Source organism: Papaver somniferum, chromosome 3, assembly GCF_003573695.1.
Source record: "Papaver somniferum cultivar HN1 chromosome 3, ASM357369v1, whole genome shotgun sequence".
Classification (NCBI taxonomy): Eukaryota; Viridiplantae; Streptophyta; class Magnoliopsida; order Ranunculales; family Papaveraceae; genus Papaver; species Papaver somniferum.
This window is the reverse complement of record NC_039360.1, coordinates 117,990,467-118,008,377: the sequence shown is the minus strand read 5'-3', so window position 1 is coordinate 118,008,377 and position 17,911 is coordinate 117,990,467. Positions and strand designations below refer to the sequence as shown.

The window sequence follows — 17,911 nt, the reverse complement described above, 5'->3', positions numbered from 1 at the left end:
GTTTCTACTATTGACAGACCCTTTTACTCCGTGACCGTGAGAAAATAAGGCCGTGCATGTCACGTGTGTCTCTCGTTTCCTCTATATTGTACTGTGTGTTCCGAACCCTAATTAAAGAATGCCTTCTTCTTTTGCTACATTCAAAAACTAAACTCGTATCGTGATAGATCTAGGGTTTTCAGTCGGAAATGACGATTTCAGCACAAACACCTGATATCTTGGGAGATCGACAGTCAGGCCAAGATGTGAGAACTCAAAATGTTGTGGCTTGCCAAGCAATTTCAAACATCGTCAAATCATCACTTGGACCTGTTGGATTAGACAAGATGCTTGTGGATGATATCGGTGATGTAACAATCACAAACGATGGTGCTACAATACTGAAGATGTTAGAAGTTGAGCATCCAGCTGCTAAGGTACTTGTTGAGTTAGCCGAGTTACAAGATCGGGAAGTTGGAGATGGTACCACTTCTGTCGTGATTGTTGCTGCAGAATTGCTCAAGAGAGCCAATGATCTTGTCAGGAATAAGATACATCCAACATCTATAATCAGCGGGTACAGACTTGCTATGAGAGAAGCCTGCAAGTATATTGATGAGAAACTGGCTGTTAAGGTTGAAAAGCTTGGGAAAGATTCGCTTATCAACTGTGCAAAGACAAGCATGTCTTCGAAACTAATTGCTGGAGATAGTGATTTTTTTGCGAATTTGGTTGTAGATGCAGTACAAGCAGTGAAGACAACTAATGTTCGGGGAGAAATTAGATACCCGATCAAGGGGATTAATATTCTGAAAGCTCATGGTCAAAGTGCAAAGGACAGCTACTTGTTGAAGGGTTACGCTCTCAATACTGGTCGTGCTGCACAAGGGATGCCTACTAGAGTTTCCCCTGCGCGCATTGCGTGCCTTGATTTTAATCTTCAGAAGACGAAGATGCAGATGGGTGTTCAAGTCTTGGTCAGTGACCCTAGGGAACTTGAAAAAATTAGGCAGAGAGAAGCTGACATGACAAAGGAGCGCATTGAGAAACTATTGAAAGCAGGAGCCAATGTTGTTCTTACAACCAAAGGAATTGATGATATGGCACTCAAGTACTTTGTGGAAGCTGGGGCAATTGCAGTAAGGCGTGTTCACAAAGAAGATTTGCGTCATGTTGCCAAAGCAACTGGTGCCACTGCTGTCTCCACATTTGCTGACATGGAGGGAGAAGAGACATTTGATCCATCACTCCTTGGATTTGCAGATGAAGTTGTAGAAGAGCGCATTTCTGATGATGATGTTATTATGATTAAAGGGACCAAGAACAATAGTGCTGTATCATTGATCCTCAGAGGTGCAAATGACTACATGCTAGACGAGATGGAAAGAGCATTGCATGATGCTTTGTGCATTGTCAAGAGGACCCTTGAGTCCAATGTGGTGGTTGCTAGCGGAGGTGCTGTCGAGTCTGCATTATCTGTGTATTTGGAGTACCTTGCAACAACTTTGGGATCTCGGGAACAGTTGGCAATAGCGGAGTTTGCTGAAGCTCTTTTGATCATACCTAAGGTTCTTTCTGTAAACGCTGCTAAGGATGCCACTGAGTTGGTTGCAAAACTTAGAGCTTACCACCATACTGCGCAAACAAAGGCAGACAAGCAGCATCTTTCAAGCATGGGTCTAGATCTTACCAAGGGAACCACACGCAACAATTTAGAAGCTGGTGTTATTGAACCTGCGATGAGCAAAGTGAAGATCATACAGTTTGCAACTGAAGCAGCAATAACGATTCTTCGAATTGATGACATGATCAAGCTCGTCAAAGATGACCAGGGTGAGGAGTAAAGTGGCCGCAGTTACGACAGAATCCAGGTTGGAGCTCTTTCTTCACTACTGGAACACTCTTCCAGGTGTGGCTTTCTCTTCAAGGGTTCTCTTTTGTTGCCTTGAAATTGAACATGAATTTTAGGAGTTTCAGGATTGATATATTAGCTTGGGTTTTAGCATATTACTGCCCTGGTTGTGCATGTTTTTTCTGATTACTCTTTGACCTCTACTGTTGCAATTATGCTTTTATAGGTAGGATAGTCAGTGTCAGAATGTGGTTTTGGAATTTTTATGTGTTTAACACCTCCTCTTTATCATCCTTGTGTGATTCTGATTTTCGAATTTAGGCTGCTGCTGTAGATGATACAACTGACCGAGGAATTTTGATGTATTGCTTATAAAATCCCTACCCTTGTCATCCTGGTTTAATTTAATTTATGATTCTGAGCTACTCTGGATGATGCAATTGGCCAAGGAATTTCCAGGGCCCTTCACTATTCGCCAAACCCCCATCTGTTAAACTATCTAGAGTAAGAGATGATTGGCATGTAACCTTTAGGCCTAGAAAGCCTTCTAAATTTTATTTTGTCATCTTTCGCTAACTTGAGACTTAACACGAATAATTCACAAACTTTTCTCGACAACTTACCTGACAAACCTACCTTGCTATGTGGATTTGTCAAGAATTATTTCCCAATGTATCTATTAGTTGGAACAAGTAAGATAAGAACGTCTTTGGCCTTGGCATACTGGCCTGTAACTTACCTGACAAACCTACCTTGCTATGTGGATTTAGCAAGAATTATTTCCCAATATATCTATTAGTTGGAACAAGTAAGATAAAAACGTCTTTGGCCTTGGCATACTGGCCTGTAACTTACCTGGCAAACCTACCTTGCTATGTGGTTTTAGCAAGAATTATTTCCCAATATATCTATTAGTTGGAACAAGTAAGATAAAAACGTCTTTGGCCTTGGCATACTGGCCTAGCAACCCTTCAAGGTTAGGTCTGAGTATTTCAGTAAACCTTGAAGGCTTGCTTTGTTGTAGCAGTGAAGATACACTCACTCGTGTTAATATGTTTCTTTGCACGACAACAGGTTTGGTCCATTTGTAGTTTTCTTAAGGCTTTACAACAGATGCAATTAGGATTTCCACCTACATGTCAGTGTTGATATTGATGCATAATTGGTAACTAGAGGGTTTTAATAGAACTGGTAAGCTGTTTCGGACCCATCGTTCCTGCAACTGAAGCCATTTATCTTCCTTAGAGCAACTGCAGTGGTGCGATCAAAACCAAAGACTAAAGAGCAAAAAAAAAGACCAAATTTTGAGTTTACTCCGTGTTGTAACGCTACGGTGGTGGACTATATATGATCGAGCGAACATATAATGTGAGCCCATATGTGAAGCGGACATATAATGTATGCCTGATGGGTAGTCAGGCGAAGATATAATGTGAGCCATACACAGCAACTCATGGAACGGGGACTATACAACCGCCCCCACATGAAACGTACATTATACGTTCGCCCGTTAACAAACGTACATTTTAAGTTCGCTCGACTATATTTGGGTTTGGTCTTGGTCCCGGACCAAATATAGTCTAGGATTTGGTTATAGTCAGGCTTTTGCTCTTTAGTCCGTCCCACTGTGTCTCGTTGCTAGATCATATTTATGGGTTTGATCGACCACTGTGGTTGCTTTAGGATACTAATATTGATGGTTATTCTCAAATATCCGCTTGGCTTCAATTGTCTGTCTTGGCCTCGAAGCAAGGCTGGATTGCCCCGCATTGTTCGATCAGGGTTCTTCTTACTGCTGCTTCGCCTTCCAATTCTTTCCCTTCTCAGTTTACTACTTTTTCCTTGCATTTAAATATTGTAAATGTTCCTCGCGTCACTTTAATAAGATTCCTTTCATCTGAAAATTTCAGTTTCTTAATTTTGAATCTGCATCCTAGCCATCACTCACACTACATTGGACAATATGTGAACCAACACAATTAAGCACCTGTGCAGTTGTGACAAATCTCTATATTTCACTTGACAAATGTTACAACTATGAAATGGTAATAACGTATTACAAGAAGATAAACACTGTCCTTCGGTAGCAATCTTAAACAGATAAATGAGTATTGAAAGTCATAATCTATTTAAGCCGGATCTTTTTCTTCTCTAGTCGTCATCCTTGAATTCTCTGTTTCAACATTGATAACATGTTTATAGGTTAGAAGGAAATCTTGAAGACAAGGTCTTGTGTATCATAAAAGTTAGGAATAGGAAAACTTGTAATTTGAGATGAAGATATGTACCTTCGGTCGAGGTAACGCGGTTGAATGCCACTGCCTTGGCAAGTGGTGCAGGTTAAAGCTCCAGCACCATCACAGTTTATACAGTTTGAAACTTCTTTTTCATCTCCCCCCAACTCTACTGTCACATTGCCTGTTCCGATGCAGAATCTACATTGTTCTGAAAAATATCCAAACCAGACCCCCCTCATTTGAGTTATCAATCTACAATATTTACGTCGAAATCAAATTTGCAAGGATTAAAGGAAATCTGTGTTGTTTCCGCGTACTAGTTATGTATATTTTCATCGAGTTGAAACACAAGTAACAACTTACGAGAACCAGATCCATTACAAGGGAAGCAAGGTTGATTGTTCTCCCTTGTTGCCTAAACAAAAACAATAAAACAATTTTCATTGAGCTGAAACACAATTAACACTTTCCAAGTTAATCACAGTCATGGCTGGAAGCTGGTTCTACATATGATGTGGTGGAAGAACTTACAGATTTGTCAATTTGAGTTTCATAAAAGACTGGTATCCCTATACCAACTGCTACACTAAGTATCCCAACTGAAATACCCACTATCTGAAAATGAACAAGAGAAATTTAAGCGCACAAGACAGAATAAGAGATAAATTTGGAGTAAAGGAGATGCCAAGGAATACCGTGTTTTGGTCAAGTTCCAATGCTCGTATACATGGATAATAAGTCCTAGGTGAACGTCGATTTATGGTGGATTTAGAAGTAATAAGCTTGAGTCGAGAAGAAGGAGAAGAGAGAAATGAAGATTGAAGTGTAAATGACATTGTTGAGTTGAGTCTGTTTCCCTGTCCCTGTTTGGTTAAGACATTTGCTCTTTGAATCCTGCAGTCCCTCTTTCAAGTCCATTCCACCACATATTTTTGGATATAATCTGGTAGTGGCCTATATGGACTCATTTGTCTGGATTGCCTCTACATTTCAATCCTCTACCAAGACAGCTAATTCCATCTACTTGTCAATTCATACACCAACAGAAAAAAGATCTGCGAGGGAATAGTCTTTTGTCACCCACTAGGCACCACCAACAGTACCCTCATTTTCTTTCGTCTTGTAGCTCATCTAACTCCTTTAAAATCTTAAGCTCATAAGACTGCACGTTGAACGGTGACCCTCACCCACTCATAGAATTATTCTGTTTCACTTTTTTTCAAAAAAGAGAAAAACAAGTCGTTTTTTTTTTTCTAAAAAAAAAAAAAAAAAACTGCCGCAAAAAAAGGAAACCTATTGGTCTGAGGTTAAACCTAAATCCGCATCCGCGGAGAAACCTAAATCTCTTTCGGCTGAAAACCAGAGTTCTTCAACTGTCTTTCTCTCTCTATTCTCATCTCAATCGTCCAGGCTTCAAACACCTAATGATGTGCTTCCAATCCAGAGATCGTCTAGGCTTCAAGGTTATTTACGAAACCCTATCTTGATTTCTTCGTTTTATACTTGATTTGATGATGACTGTTTCTTTTTTCTCTTTTTTACCGTGAAATCATATTAGAATGTTTGCTTTAGATGTGTTTTGATTTTGTAGGTGAAGGTTTATCAGTTCTAACGTGATTTAGGGTTTATTCCTGTGTTATGAAAGCCTTTAGGGTTTGTGAACAATTAGATCATATACTCTTTTGGTAAACCCTTACTCTATTCTCCATTGATTGGTTTCTCAGAGTTTGGCTAACTTTTACACTGCTTAGATTTGTTTGTTGGATTAAATGGATAACATGTTGAACCCTTTATTTATGTTTTGTAATAATCCAACCCATGTGCAACCCTACGTGAAACCAATGTTTTGTAATAATCCAACCCATGTGCAACCCTACGTGAAACCAAATTTGCGTTTGATTGTGTTTGTTTTTCTTTCTTTTTTCTAGATTTAATTTTAGTTGGGAATCATTTTTAGGGTTTTGATCAATCTTTCATCTGTGAGCATGTAATCGTGTTATGTCTCTGAATTTGCATAATTCTGAATTGCTTTTCTATCTTCTTTGAGTTCTATTATTTATTTTTATTTTATTTTATTGTGCTCCAAATTTGGCTTTGGTTATTGTGCTTATGTTTTTGGGTTCTTAAAATTCTCATGAAATTTCATATACTTGGTGTAGGCTCAAGTTTTGGAATTGTTCAACCAATGCCCACAAGTCACAAATTGGAAGTCTTTCAAGGTATCACTTCTATTAAATACAATGGACTGCCTATTCCATGTTTTCTCAACAGTGTGAGGCGACAAAAGGCTAGAGATAGTGGATAACAATGACGGAAACAGTAGAGATTTCAAAAAAAAAATAATCAAATTGGATATTGCAGGAAAGAGACAAGTGCTGCTAGCCAGGTTTGTGTGAATGTGTATATGGGTTCTGGTGGATGTGTTGGGATGTTCGAATTGAAGAAGTTAGGATTGTATTTCAGCTAACCAAATCAAATTCTCACTGATCAATTGAAGTATACTTCTCTCCCTAATTGTCTACAACCTGTCCCTCTCTCTATTTTCCTCTCGAGTTTTCTTCTCCAGCGGAAACCATGTAATCTTTTATCTTTCATTACCATCTATATCCGACCAGTAAAGTCACAATATGTAGATGTAGTAAAGAGATTCTGATGTTTTACTTTTTTTAGGAATAATAGTGTGTTAAAGGAGCTGGAAGTGGTACAGGTTATATGGAAAATGGTGGTTTGATACTGGAACTGGTGTGGGCTGCGGGGGTGAATTTATATACGGATGTAGTGCTGATGGTGGTATAAGGGTACAGGTTACATTTGATTTCTTATAGTCAAATATTATTAATTGATTTTTAAACTTGTTCTAATTACATAATTTTTTACTTCTTTAATTAATGCAATGCAAATATTATTTGAGAAGATATTTTTGAGTCTGGTACGATCTTTTACGAATCTCAAGGTGGTTGCTGGAGGCTTATCGACACAGAAGAGGTATTACTCTAACACGAATTGATTTACAAATTTTCGGCAGTAGAGAGTTTTGAAGTCTAGGAATGTCATTTGAACTGGGTACTTAACATTTAGTTGAGTATTAAAATAAAATAGATTTGAATAGTGATTATTGTTGGATGAATTCATCATGGATTTGCAGTAGTAGATCGCCGATAAAAAAATCTTTTCTTACATATAACACAACTGTTTTGTGCATTTTTGTTTAACCTGTTCATGGTGCTGCTTAAAAAGTTCATTGGAATCTCATTTGCAGGCCTTCGATATTCTTTTATATCTCTTGACATACGTGGAATTGGGGAATCACATTTGCACTCAATGTTGCAAAAATGGAGGTATCACATAAGATGCAGTTAGAAGGAATTCCAAATGCAGGGACCATGTGAACCCAGCTGAAGATTGAATTCGAACTGAAGTTTCTAAAATATTTTCAAGTCCTGAACATTTTACAGTGAACTGAAAGTTCTTTAATGAGAAAGTTTTCTGCGTAGTCTTTGGATCCTCTACTAATCCACTTAACATCCTTATCCTTGTGTGGATATCTAAGAATTTGAGACGTTTATTTTTTGGACATGAGATGCAAATGTAATGAGTGACTTCTTTCCTAGAATGGTTCTACATTTCTCTAACAACAACGGAGCACAACTGTTGTACTTGAGAATTGTATAGGAACTGCTGTAATTGTTGTTACGGACACATGATAAGTTCAAATTAACAGATGCATGATGTCCATTGCATAGATTGGCAAGCATAGTTACATATGCATTAGCCACAGACGCGAAAGCATTAACTCCATTGCATGATGTCCTATCTTACAACAACCGTCTTATCTTATGACAACGTTATATTTTATTTTATTTTGCATAGACAACTGTCCTATCTTACAGCAACATTCAGATAAAAATGAAAATAATTGAGGCATGGAAGGCTTGGGCGTTGTCTTAGAAGGGAACTTAGTTTACAAATTTATTTTTATTTTTTTTGAAGCAACTCGGTTATTTATTAAAAATGCATCGGGACGGGGTGAGGCGAGGGGAAGCTAAACTACACCAAATAAAAAATGTATGGGTATGGGGCAGGGCATGCATGGAGACAGGGCGAACCAAATCAGAAATCCTAAACATTCTCCAATGATGTGCATTGTTATGAATTGAAATAAGCTCTACATCATAAGAATTTGCATTATTTTATGTGTGATGGGAGTTTATCGAGTAGTGATGAATGGACTAAAATCTAATCAGTGGACCAGACCAATGGGCCTTCTTCCATAAATTTACTAAGTTATACCATTATTGACTATTTTTCTATCTTTTTTCTTCCATATTTGAAAACCTTACCCCATGTCCTGTTTTTTTTTGGGGAACTGGATTTGATCCATTGACAGACCAACACTTTCACAAAATAGTGAAGTCGAGCCACACCAAATAAAAAACCCCAAACGATGGGGTGAGGCGAATCCGAGTCACACCAAATAATCAAGCCACACCAAATCAAAATGGTATAGCGATGGGGCAGAGCGAAGCTGAAGCCGAGCTACACCCAATCAAAAATGTATCGCGAATGGGAGGGGTGAAGCCGTGCAACAACAAATCAAAAACGCGTCGGGGCGGGGCGAAGTCGTGTAACACCAAATCAAAAATGCATCGCGGCGGGGCGAGGCGAAGCCGAAGCGGAGCCACACCTAATCAAAAAGGCATCGTGACGGGTGGGGCGAAGCCGTGCCACACCAAATCAAAAATGCATCACGACGGGGTGAGGCGAGGCGAAGCCGAAGCCAAACCATACTTAATCAAAAATGTATCGTGATGGGCGCGTAATAAAAAATTCACGACGGGGCGAGGCGAAGCCACATCACACAAATCAAAAGTATGGTTAAAAGAGAAAAAATGTCCGAGCGTAGCACGGGCACAAAATCTAGTTTATCTTAAGATTCTTAACCTAAAGGCCTAGGGCCCTTAAATGCACCCTAATCATGAAAAATCAGTTTTTTTTTCTTTTATTTTTTTTGCTGAGAAACACACCATATATTAAGCAAAGAAAGAGTTACAAATTACATTTAGGTTCACATTCCTAATAAAGGAGTTCAAAAAAGTAGGAACATTGACCCAAGAACCCTTAAGACTAACTTTCCTAGCATGACGAGCAAGCCTACCAGCTAAGGGATTATTTGCACGCTTTATATACAAGAGTTTAAAAGACGAAGAACTGAAAATAAAACTCCGACAATGTTCGACAAGATCACTGCTTCTCCAAGCTAAACTGATATTGTCTCCATTGCTGTACTGCACAAGCTGAAGGCAGTCACTAACGAAAGCAATTTTGGAGAGATTCATCTCTTCTGCACAAGAGATGGACAAAATTAGAGCAGCAGCCTCAGCCCCTACTGCATCTGTCATCAAACCAAAGTCTGAACGCAAACCCTTTACATTACCTGCAATATCACACCAAATGACACCCAAACCCATGTTATAATCCTTTTAAGAACCATCAATGAACATGAAATGTTCAACCTCAGTTCTAGAGCTCAGACCAACAATAGGAGAAGCATTTGAAAAATACCGAGGAGAGACATACGTATTAATCATCATCTGCACTTCCAAAGTGACTTTGTTCAAATCAATATAAATATTCCTAAACAGCACATCACATCTGAGTTTCCAAATATACCACATAACGATCGATCCAATACTAGGCCAATTAACCTTAAAGGGGGAAGTACCTAAATGAGTTTCATGCCAGTACAAGAAATAGTCATCAATCCAATCCAGGTCTACCGAAACCAAGTGCAGTAGAGACAGTCCAAACCAGATATGTTTCGCAACAGAACAATGTATGAACAAATGGATAACAGTTTCTTCATACTGATGACAGAGAGGACATCAAACATCAACTTCAGGATTGTAAAAACATACTAGAGAATTAACAAGAAGCATATAAGCAAAGATTTTCCATAAAAAGTATTTTATTTTGGGTAAACAATCGACTGCCCAGATTTTCTTCCAGAAACAAGTATCCTCAGGAGAAGGAAAATCCTTCATATAAACTATGTAAGCAGATTTTATTGTGAAATCTCCGTTTGCGGTATGAGACCACATCAAGGAATCCATCTGATTAAGGTTAATTCTAATTATCTTAATCCTAGAGACTTCATCTGCAGAAAAAAGATTAGAAAGAACTCCTTCATTCCAACAACAATTATTTAAATCCCTAAAATCATTAACAAAAACATAATCAGTATAGGAAGCATGACTGGATACATGAGGATTTAAATTCTCTGGTATCCAGTTAGAAGACCAAATACTAGTGGAAGCCCCATCATTTATTTTAATCATGAAAAATCAGCTACTGATTTATTTTTAAATCCCACCTTATCAGCTGAACGAACATATCGGTCCAGAAGCGCCCAACGGCTAACTTGTTTTGATCAATGTATGCGGCACACGTAGAACTTAGCAGACCTGAACAGTGGAGCTCACCGACTTCATAAATCTCTGACTAGAAGTTAGGGATTTGGATTTATCAATACAAGCGGGCCCCGGGAGGATAGTTACCTCTGGATAAGTGATTAAACTTCGGTTTTCCATGATGACCGATCCAAACACGATTTATAAAGGGATACCCGTATTACTAAGTGTTGATATCATTTCATCGATCCAATGGTCAGGATGTAGTGACATTTTTTTATCTTATATGAAACGGTATCTAACACTTATTAACGCTGGTATCCCTTATAAATCATGGATCCAAATGGCGAAAAATCATGATTATATGAGAAACAAGGAGACAGAAATAGCAAGTAAGTTAGAGTCCAGGTCCGTTACGTTAGGTCGGGTTTTACTGTCTACTCTACTAGTTTCAGTACCGGGGTACACGGGAACTGTTGAATGGGATAGGGAATGATTTGATTTTCTTCCCCAAATCCCCTTAAAATTCTTACTGCAATCTATTTATTACTTTCCTTTTTTGCCATCAATGGCATTCATATTGATCCAATAATAAACAGGTACACTGTAAATTCTGATTATACTTCATGGTTAAACTATTATTAGCTGGTTATTAATTTCAGTGAAGATTTTTTTTTCTTCCTGATTTCAGTTTCTTTAGTTTTTCATTCTATCTTCTGTTTCTGTTCTTTAGTGTTTTTGATTAGTAATAAAAGAAGAAAGAGTGAAGAGTTGAATCTTTTAATGCTCCAATCATCATATTTATCTGCGGCGTCATGATTGAAATCCAATTTTGAATCACATTAGTTCAGATTAACAACACAAATATCTCTTATCAGTGAGTGTCTGCATAGAGAAATTTAATTGATTTTGTTTCTTGATTTTCAGCTGGGAAGTGTTTAGGGAGCTCAGAAAACTGGCTTTTAGAAGGATTGTATATATCGTGAGCAAATTTTATTAGGTTTGAAGATGATGGGATCTGTTTTTACCAGATTACTTGTGTAAGTTACTGCTACCGAAGATCAATTCTTTAAGCTTACGAGTTGATGATTACATTGTGAACGGAGTGTGATTTCATTCACTTTTTAGATTTATGCAAACACTTGTATCTGTATTTGCAGGATGCTTTTTGGATATGCATATCCAGCTTTTGAGTGCTTTAAAGCTGTGGAGAAGAATAAGATGGATACTGAACAACTTCGCTTTTGGTGTCAATACTGGTATAGATTTCTTGCCTCACTTGCCATTAAAGCAATGATTTACAAGTATTGCTTTTCATAAATTAAAAGAGGCAGTAGGTGTAAACTGCAATGCAGATGGCGAGCACACAACTATCCTATCTTGTTTGCTATTAAAGTTACGTCTGATTTTTGTAGGATTTTAGCTGCCATGTTGACAGTATCTGAAAGGGTTATGGACGTTTTTATTTCCTGGTAAAGAAAAACTGTACTTGCATCCATTTCCCTATCTTTTGACGAAATATACCTTGTTCTTTATAGCCACCCTGATGTTTGTTTTCGGAACTATCTTTTACATGGGTATACTTGAAGGGTTCCGATGTATTTTGAAGCTAAGTTGGCGTTCTTCATATACTTGTGGTATCCAAAAACAAAGGTATGAAGTCGATTAACGTCAAGGAGTTGGTTGTGATTATTAAACTTCTATCGAAGTTGTTATCTGATTGTTTCGTTTTTTCTTATTCTGCAGGGAACAACATATGTTTACGAATCTTTTTTTCGTCCATGTCTTGCAAAGCATGAGACAGAAATTGATCGTAGCATACTGGAATTGAGGGCTAGGTTTACAGACATTACACTTCTGTATGTCCAAAAGGCTACCAGCTATGGTCAGAGGAGGGCTATTGAGATTATGCAGTGTGTTGCTGCACAGACTGTGCTAAAGCCTAAACCTACTCAGGTATCTATTGATATGTGTTAAACCAAGTTTATAACCTTCTTACCTGAGAATTGCCTCAAGTTATAGTAGGTGTCGTTAATTGATTCTTTATCGTGAAGAACCCAGTCTTGTACAAGTATAACCATGTGAACTTCTTACAACCTTGACTCCAGCTTTTCGTAAATGCTCATGGGGTTTCAAGTCGGGACTGAACTACTAATGACGAAGTGCAATTTGCTGAGTTTTTAAAACATGTAGATGCATGTCTTGAAATGAAGCTTTCATCTAAGAACGCTCAGAACAATTTGAAAGCAAAAAACTAGTGGAGGTTACAGAATTTATGAGGAATACTAGCTCGCATTTCTTTATATGTAGTGTTAGATGACTTGGAATTTCATGGCTCTAAAATAGCTGAACTTCTAAGTTCTTCATGCATTGACGGTGCAATATTCTTCATGCATTGACAATGCAATATTAGAAGCATCTTACTTGGATTTTTATAACTCTAGATATTTTAAGTGCTTCACGCATAGAAAATGTAATATTAGAAGCAACTTATCAGAAATGGCTGCCGGTTTTAGCCAATGATTCAGACATCAGACTTGATCTATGCAACTGACTACTGTATTTGGACTGAACAGCAGGAGCAGAGTGGTGCAGTCACCAAACAATCTTCTACACTTGCACAAAATCTTCAATCAGTTGCTACTGCGGAGGACAAGCCTCATAAACAACCTTCCACTATCACCCAGAATCTTCATCCAGCTGCTACTCCTGAGGACAAGCTCCAGAAGCAACTTTTGCAAACAACAAGTAGTAAAAATGAAGTAGGAATTGTTCCAGCACAGATGTCATCGGCACTTCCAAAACTTCCAGAACCCACTTCGGCAGAGGATCTTCTAGAAAAGCTTGAGCAGTCACCCTTGCGTACCAAAAGCTCACCTGCTCAAATGACAATTTCCCCGAAGTTCACTGAAGAAGTTACCAGCCAGTTCAAAGAAAATGAAGCAAAAGAAAATCAGGATGCACGTGTTAGGTTGCGGAGATTCCGTTCCTCGGTATACCACTAGATTTTTTATTTCCTTGATTTAATAGCGTGTAAGTATGAGAGATTCAGTCATTGTAGTTTTGTAGGTAGGTAAATAAAGATGAATAGACGATTTGGGTTATCCGATTCTTTTCCAGTTACATCCTCTCAAGAAGCCTATAGTAGTATAGTGTTACTATAGATTGAGTTAGCCGGTTAGGACGTCATTAGGTTTATTCTAGAATATAAAATTTTGTTATTCAGCGAAGTAATTTAGTAATTGGAAACTTTGTTTCAAAAATACACTAATGCAGAGTGTGTTGTCGGTGCAAATTTTGACAACTATGATGACTGAAATTATAAAAAAAAAAAAGGAAGTCCAGAACTGTCTTGATCAAATATTTTGACAGGCTACTCAAAAGTCCGAGCAGAAGTTTCCTTATCGTTTCTCCTTTTTCACACAATGACACCTCCAACAGGAATAAAAACAAAACCCGCGCTTGTCAATATATCATTTGTCCCCCATGCCCCTTTCAAAAATAAAAATCCATCAAATATTTTCTCGTTTTTAACATGACCATACTCTCTAGAGCAGTGGTTGTTTGCTACAGCACCCTGGTTATCCCGGGTCTTGGGGATCAATTTCCAAAAGCTTCTTAATTTCCGTAGATTGTTGGTTGAATGGTATCAGAACTCCTGTAGTAATAATTTTTCAGGATACAACTAGGTGATTATGCACTAGCTATGTTATAATCACTCATATGGCCGATGATGTTTTTACAGTTTGCTTAGCATCCAGAGTAACTGATTCAAATGTGAAAGTACATCTAGCTCTAAGTGATAACATAGATAGCAGTTTGATGTTTATTAGTTCTTTTTGACTTCCTGGTAGAAAGAGATTTTGCTAAGGAAAAAGCTTTTAGCGCAACCAAATATCTTTTTATTTTCCAAATGTTTTTACGAATACGTTTCTTTTGATATAGAAGTACGTTTCTTTGGAACAACCATTTTAAAATAAAGAAGTTACTCATTGTTATAGTTGGATATGAAAAACATATATTGTTCAAAATGCGTCATTTTTCTCTTTAGCTATATATTTATCCCTAGATCATACTATCCAGGAGTTCAGCCAGTCAATGAAACTAACATGATTGCTTCAAGTATCCAGATTGTAACCCAATAATCCCCACCACACTTAAAATGCAAAGGGGCAATCAAGAAAGAGATGCAACATAGTTTCCTCCATACTTTTGCCAGAATCGTACTTGGGGTCAATGTAAAATTTTGGTTGTCTTAGCATTGTTAAGGATAATCTCATGAGCACATTTGCAGATAAAAAGTTTTATGGTTGGTATTGTGTCCGTATTCGAGATCATACTCTAATCATCCATATTTGCCCCCCCCCCCCCCCCCCCCCCAACTTAGCAGTATAAAGAGTTGACAAAGAAATTTCCATTTTTAGTTAAATCCAAGCTGATATAATCTCTTTCTCCAGTGCCAATCTTAGTTCCTTTGATAGCTTGTATTTTCCTCTGGTTAAAGCATTTCAGAAATTTGGTGCCATCCCAAATTGCATCACTAGTAATGAGGTGTTTTACAAAAGTATATTCTTCCAGACAGTTGTTTGGTTGGTGAGATGGATGTTGAGGTCATTAATCCACTTGCCATGCTAGTTTTTGATGTCAACCCCATCTCCAACCATCCAAGAACTATAATTCTGAACGTTTCTAACCTCCTAACAAGCCTTCTCATATCCAGGAATCTCCGGTATGAGTTTTGGTATCCATATTAAGAACATTCTTGTTTCTTACATATTTGGCAGACATAATGTAAGACAAAATGGGACTCTTTGTCAAAAGCTTTCATGTTCATGAATCAGAACCTCTTAGATGGTTTGCACACAGAATCTTAGGCTTTTGGATGGTATTCCTTAGGATTATCAGGGTTTTTTCCCTGGAAGAAGTCTCTCTAAATCTTGTTGATGTCCTGGAAAGTTTGCTTGGCTATTTGAAGTAGTTCATCTGATAAATACAAGAGGTGGAAGTGACAAAGCTGGTGAGGGTTTGTTTGCCAACATGATTGAGGTGGGTAGTTTTCCGACCATTCAGTTTGTGCTTTAAGTTACCCACACAAGGTTTCAAAGAAATAATTTTACTTCTGGTAGTGAAAAGAGGAGACCCCGGGTATTTGTCTTCAAAGTCGATCATCTGAACTCCCATACTGGTGCCTATGTTGATACTGATCAGATGACCATCGATATTTTTTACTAAAGAAGGTTCCAGACTTATTGAGATTAATGAGTTGACCAAAAGTAGTGCTGAAGGATTTGAACATCTCACAAGATTGTTGGAATCATGCATGTTTTGTTGGTAAAAAAAAACCATGCAGTCATCAGGAAAAAGAAAATGAGATATGGAGGAAACACTTTTACAGATAGAAATACCAGTAATTAGACCAATGTCTTCAACATGAGAAAGGAATCTGGAAAGAGGTTCCATGCAGAAGAGGAATAGATATGGAGATAGGAGGTATATTTTTCTAAGCCTTCTAGTAGATTTAAAGAATTTCCCATGCATTCCATTCACCGTAACAACCAGATTTGTAGTGGTAGTGCAACTTTTTATTTTTTTGGCACCATTTATTATCAAATCCCATTTTCTCCATAATAGTTAAGAGGAGATATCAGTTCATTCTATCAAAAGTTGCCATGTCAATTTTATGCCATTGTGCCTTTTACACCTTTTTTTCCTCTTTCGTTGTTCATGTTGTGGATAATTTTATTAGCAATAGGCATATTATCAGATATTTGTCTCTCTGGATGAAAACAGATTGAAATGAAGACATGAGTTTATGCAGCTGATGTTTCATTCTTTAGGCTAGAAGTTTCGAGATAATCTTGTAGGTGGTGTTGTTTAGGCTGATAAGCCTGAAATGAGCTGGGATGTGGGAATATCAATTTTGCCTATGAAATAGATGGAGGTGGAGTTCATTTCTTTCAGCATGTAGCCAGACTTGAAGAAATGTTGGACCATGTGAATAATATCCTCAACTACGATATCCCAGTTGGCTTGGAAAAAGTTTGGTGGGAACCCATTTGGTCCACGAGCTTTATCACCTTTGATACTGAATAAAATGTTTTTGATTTCTATAATTTCTGGGATGGAGTTAAAATAAGCATTTTCTTGAGGGTAACAGAGGTTGGTAGCAAATAGATAATCTCAGGGTTTACAATATTAATTTCAAGCAACCAGTGACTTAAGCAGGATTAAAATCCAGTTCCCACTTGAGTCTTGAATGATTTGCCAGTTTTTAGTAGTTTTATGATAGAATCTGGTGTTTCTGTCTCCTACTTTATTGCCTGGTTTCTGATCTTAGTTTCCCAGAACCTTTTTTTGTAGCCTCCAGTATCTAACTTCCTTTCAGGATTATTAATAGCTTTTACACTATCCTTACAAAAATAGTTCTTGTAGCACAATTTCAAGTGTTTCTTGATTTTTTTCAACATTGATCTTGTTGTTGCCATAGACCTCCTTGTTCCAGAGTTTGATTTTTATTTCGACATCCCTGAGTTTTCCAGCAATACAATAAGCAGAGGATCCCCGAGTTTTTATTCTAGCATTCAAAAATTATTTGGTTACAATCCTCATGGTACAACCAAGGGCCAAACGATTGAAATGGAATGTAACCATTTTTCCAGTTGGGGTTGGAATTAAGAAGAATGGGGTGGTGATCAGATCCTATAGACAAAAGATTTTAGATGGCCGAGTTTGGGTAGACAGTAACCAATTTTTAGTGGCTAGTCCTCTATCAAATCTTTGCTCAGCGAAGGCATCCCCAAATCTTCTATTGGACCAAGTAAAGGACAACCGCTGCAACCAAGATCTGCTTACTTTAAAAACAAACTGAATGAACGTGATATCATGTAAGGATAACCAATTGATAACAAGGAAGCTGCTTACTTCAAAAACAAAAAGAATGAACGTGGATCACGTAAGATGAAGTTGAAGTCCCTCATAAAAATCCAGGGTAGCTTGATACTTATAGCAGTAACTTCAATAATATTCCATGTTTCAAATTTTTTGTTAATTCATAAGGACTACCATAGTATCCAGTTAGAAGTCAATCTGGACTATTAGCCATGAATATGATAGCATTACTATGATTATGGGAGAAATCAATCACCTCAACAGAAATGTTATTCTTCCAATTCAGAACAAGCCCACAAGTATTGCCAACAGTCCCGTTGGGATCAAGAAACCAATTCTTTTTTGACATCAATATCTTTCAAATTTTTACGGAGATTCTCATGCTTTTGTTTAGTTTCAGAGATGAACATGAGATTAGGATTGAATTTGTTAAGAAAATTATTTAGGTATCTCTTGGTATCCTTCTGTCCAAGATCTTGGTAATTCCAAGAAATAATCGTAAAGAATTGGTATGAGACTGCGGGATAGCAAAAAATGCCCAAATGCTT

The 17,911-nt window shown here is 37.6% G+C and overlaps 3 protein-coding genes and 1 long non-coding RNA gene across 12 annotated transcripts; 3 read left to right on the top strand and 1 right to left on the bottom strand.

Moving 5' to 3' along the window:
* Positions 1–105: 105 nt before the first annotated feature.
* LOC113357145 (T-complex protein 1 subunit alpha-like) lies at positions 106–2,223 on the top strand. The gene has a single exon (XM_026600441.1). It carries the CDS (start codon positions 189–191, stop codon positions 1,821–1,823), a length of 1,635 nt encoding a protein of 544 aa, XP_026456226.1. The 5' UTR covers positions 106–188; the 3' UTR covers positions 1,824–2,223.
* Positions 2,224–3,797: 1,574 nt separating this feature from the next.
* LOC113361574 (protein SPA, chloroplastic-like) lies at positions 3,798–5,003 on the bottom strand. Its single transcript, XM_026604778.1, has 5 exons — positions 4,764–5,003; positions 4,600–4,683; positions 4,432–4,483; positions 4,120–4,276; positions 3,798–4,004 (listed from the first exon to the last, which is right to left on the bottom strand). The coding sequence occupies exons 1-5, from the start codon at positions 4,902–4,904 to the stop codon at positions 3,983–3,985; spliced, it is 456 nt and encodes a 151-aa protein (XP_026460563.1). The 5' UTR covers positions 4,905–5,003; the 3' UTR covers positions 3,798–3,982.
* A 338-nt stretch (positions 5,004–5,341) lies between these two features.
* On the top strand, positions 5,342–7,866 carry LOC113357144. Of its 6 annotated transcripts, XR_003363517.1 has the most exons (5): positions 5,342–5,531; positions 5,660–5,753; positions 6,228–6,287; positions 6,430–7,053; positions 7,328–7,866. It is a non-coding gene; the product is annotated as an uncharacterized LOC113357144 (long non-coding RNA). The 6 variants fall into 6 exon arrangements; XR_003363515.1 differs by lacking the exon at positions 5,660–5,753; XR_003363519.1 differs by lacking the exon at positions 5,660–5,753 and having other exon boundaries at positions 6,228–6,644; positions 6,739–7,053.
* A 2,946-nt stretch (positions 7,867–10,812) lies between these two features.
* Positions 10,813–13,746, top strand: LOC113357143 (putative HVA22-like protein g). Of its 4 annotated transcripts, none has more exons than XM_026600439.1 (7): positions 10,813–10,867; positions 11,403–11,515; positions 11,636–11,734; positions 11,891–11,947; positions 12,065–12,128; positions 12,222–12,431; positions 13,052–13,746. In XM_026600439.1, exons 2-7 carry the CDS (start codon positions 11,484–11,486, stop codon positions 13,478–13,480), a joined length of 891 nt encoding a protein of 296 aa, XP_026456224.1. In that variant the 5' UTR covers positions 10,813–10,867; positions 11,403–11,483; the 3' UTR covers positions 13,481–13,746. The 4 variants fall into 4 exon arrangements, with proteins under 4 accessions (XP_026456224.1, XP_026456223.1, XP_026456225.1 ...); XM_026600438.1 differs by lacking the exon at positions 10,813–10,867 and adding an exon at positions 10,890–11,074; XM_026600440.1 differs by lacking the exon at positions 10,813–10,867 and having other exon boundaries at positions 11,157–11,515; positions 13,055–13,746.
* Positions 13,747–17,911: the final 4,165 nt, after the last annotated feature.

Bases quoted from the DNA above. Each gene is read 5' to 3' on its own strand.
- LOC113357145 (XM_026600441.1), top strand. From the start codon at position 189: ATGACGATTTCAGCACAAACACCTGATATCTTGGGAGATCGACAGTCA.
- LOC113361574 (XM_026604778.1), bottom strand. From the start codon at position 4,904: ATGTCATTTACACTTCAATCTTCATTTCTCTCTTCTCCTTCTTCTCGA. The intron at 4,484-4,599 runs GTAAGTTCTTCC...GTTTTTGTTTAG, and splicing joins AAACTCAAATTGACAAATCT to GCAACAAGGGAGAACAATCA. The intron at 4,277-4,431 runs GTAAGTTGTTAC...GATATTTTTCAG, and splicing joins TTGTAATGGATCTGGTTCTC to AACAATGTAGATTCTGCATC.
- LOC113357143 (XM_026600439.1), top strand. From the start codon at position 11,484: ATGATGGGATCTGTTTTTACCAGATTACTTGT. The intron at 12,129-12,221 runs GTATGAAGTCGA...CTTATTCTGCAG, and splicing joins TGTGGTATCCAAAAACAAAG to GGAACAACATATGTTTACGA. The intron at 12,432-13,051 runs GTATCTATTGAT...TGGACTGAACAG, and splicing joins TAAAGCCTAAACCTACTCAG to CAGGAGCAGAGTGGTGCAGT.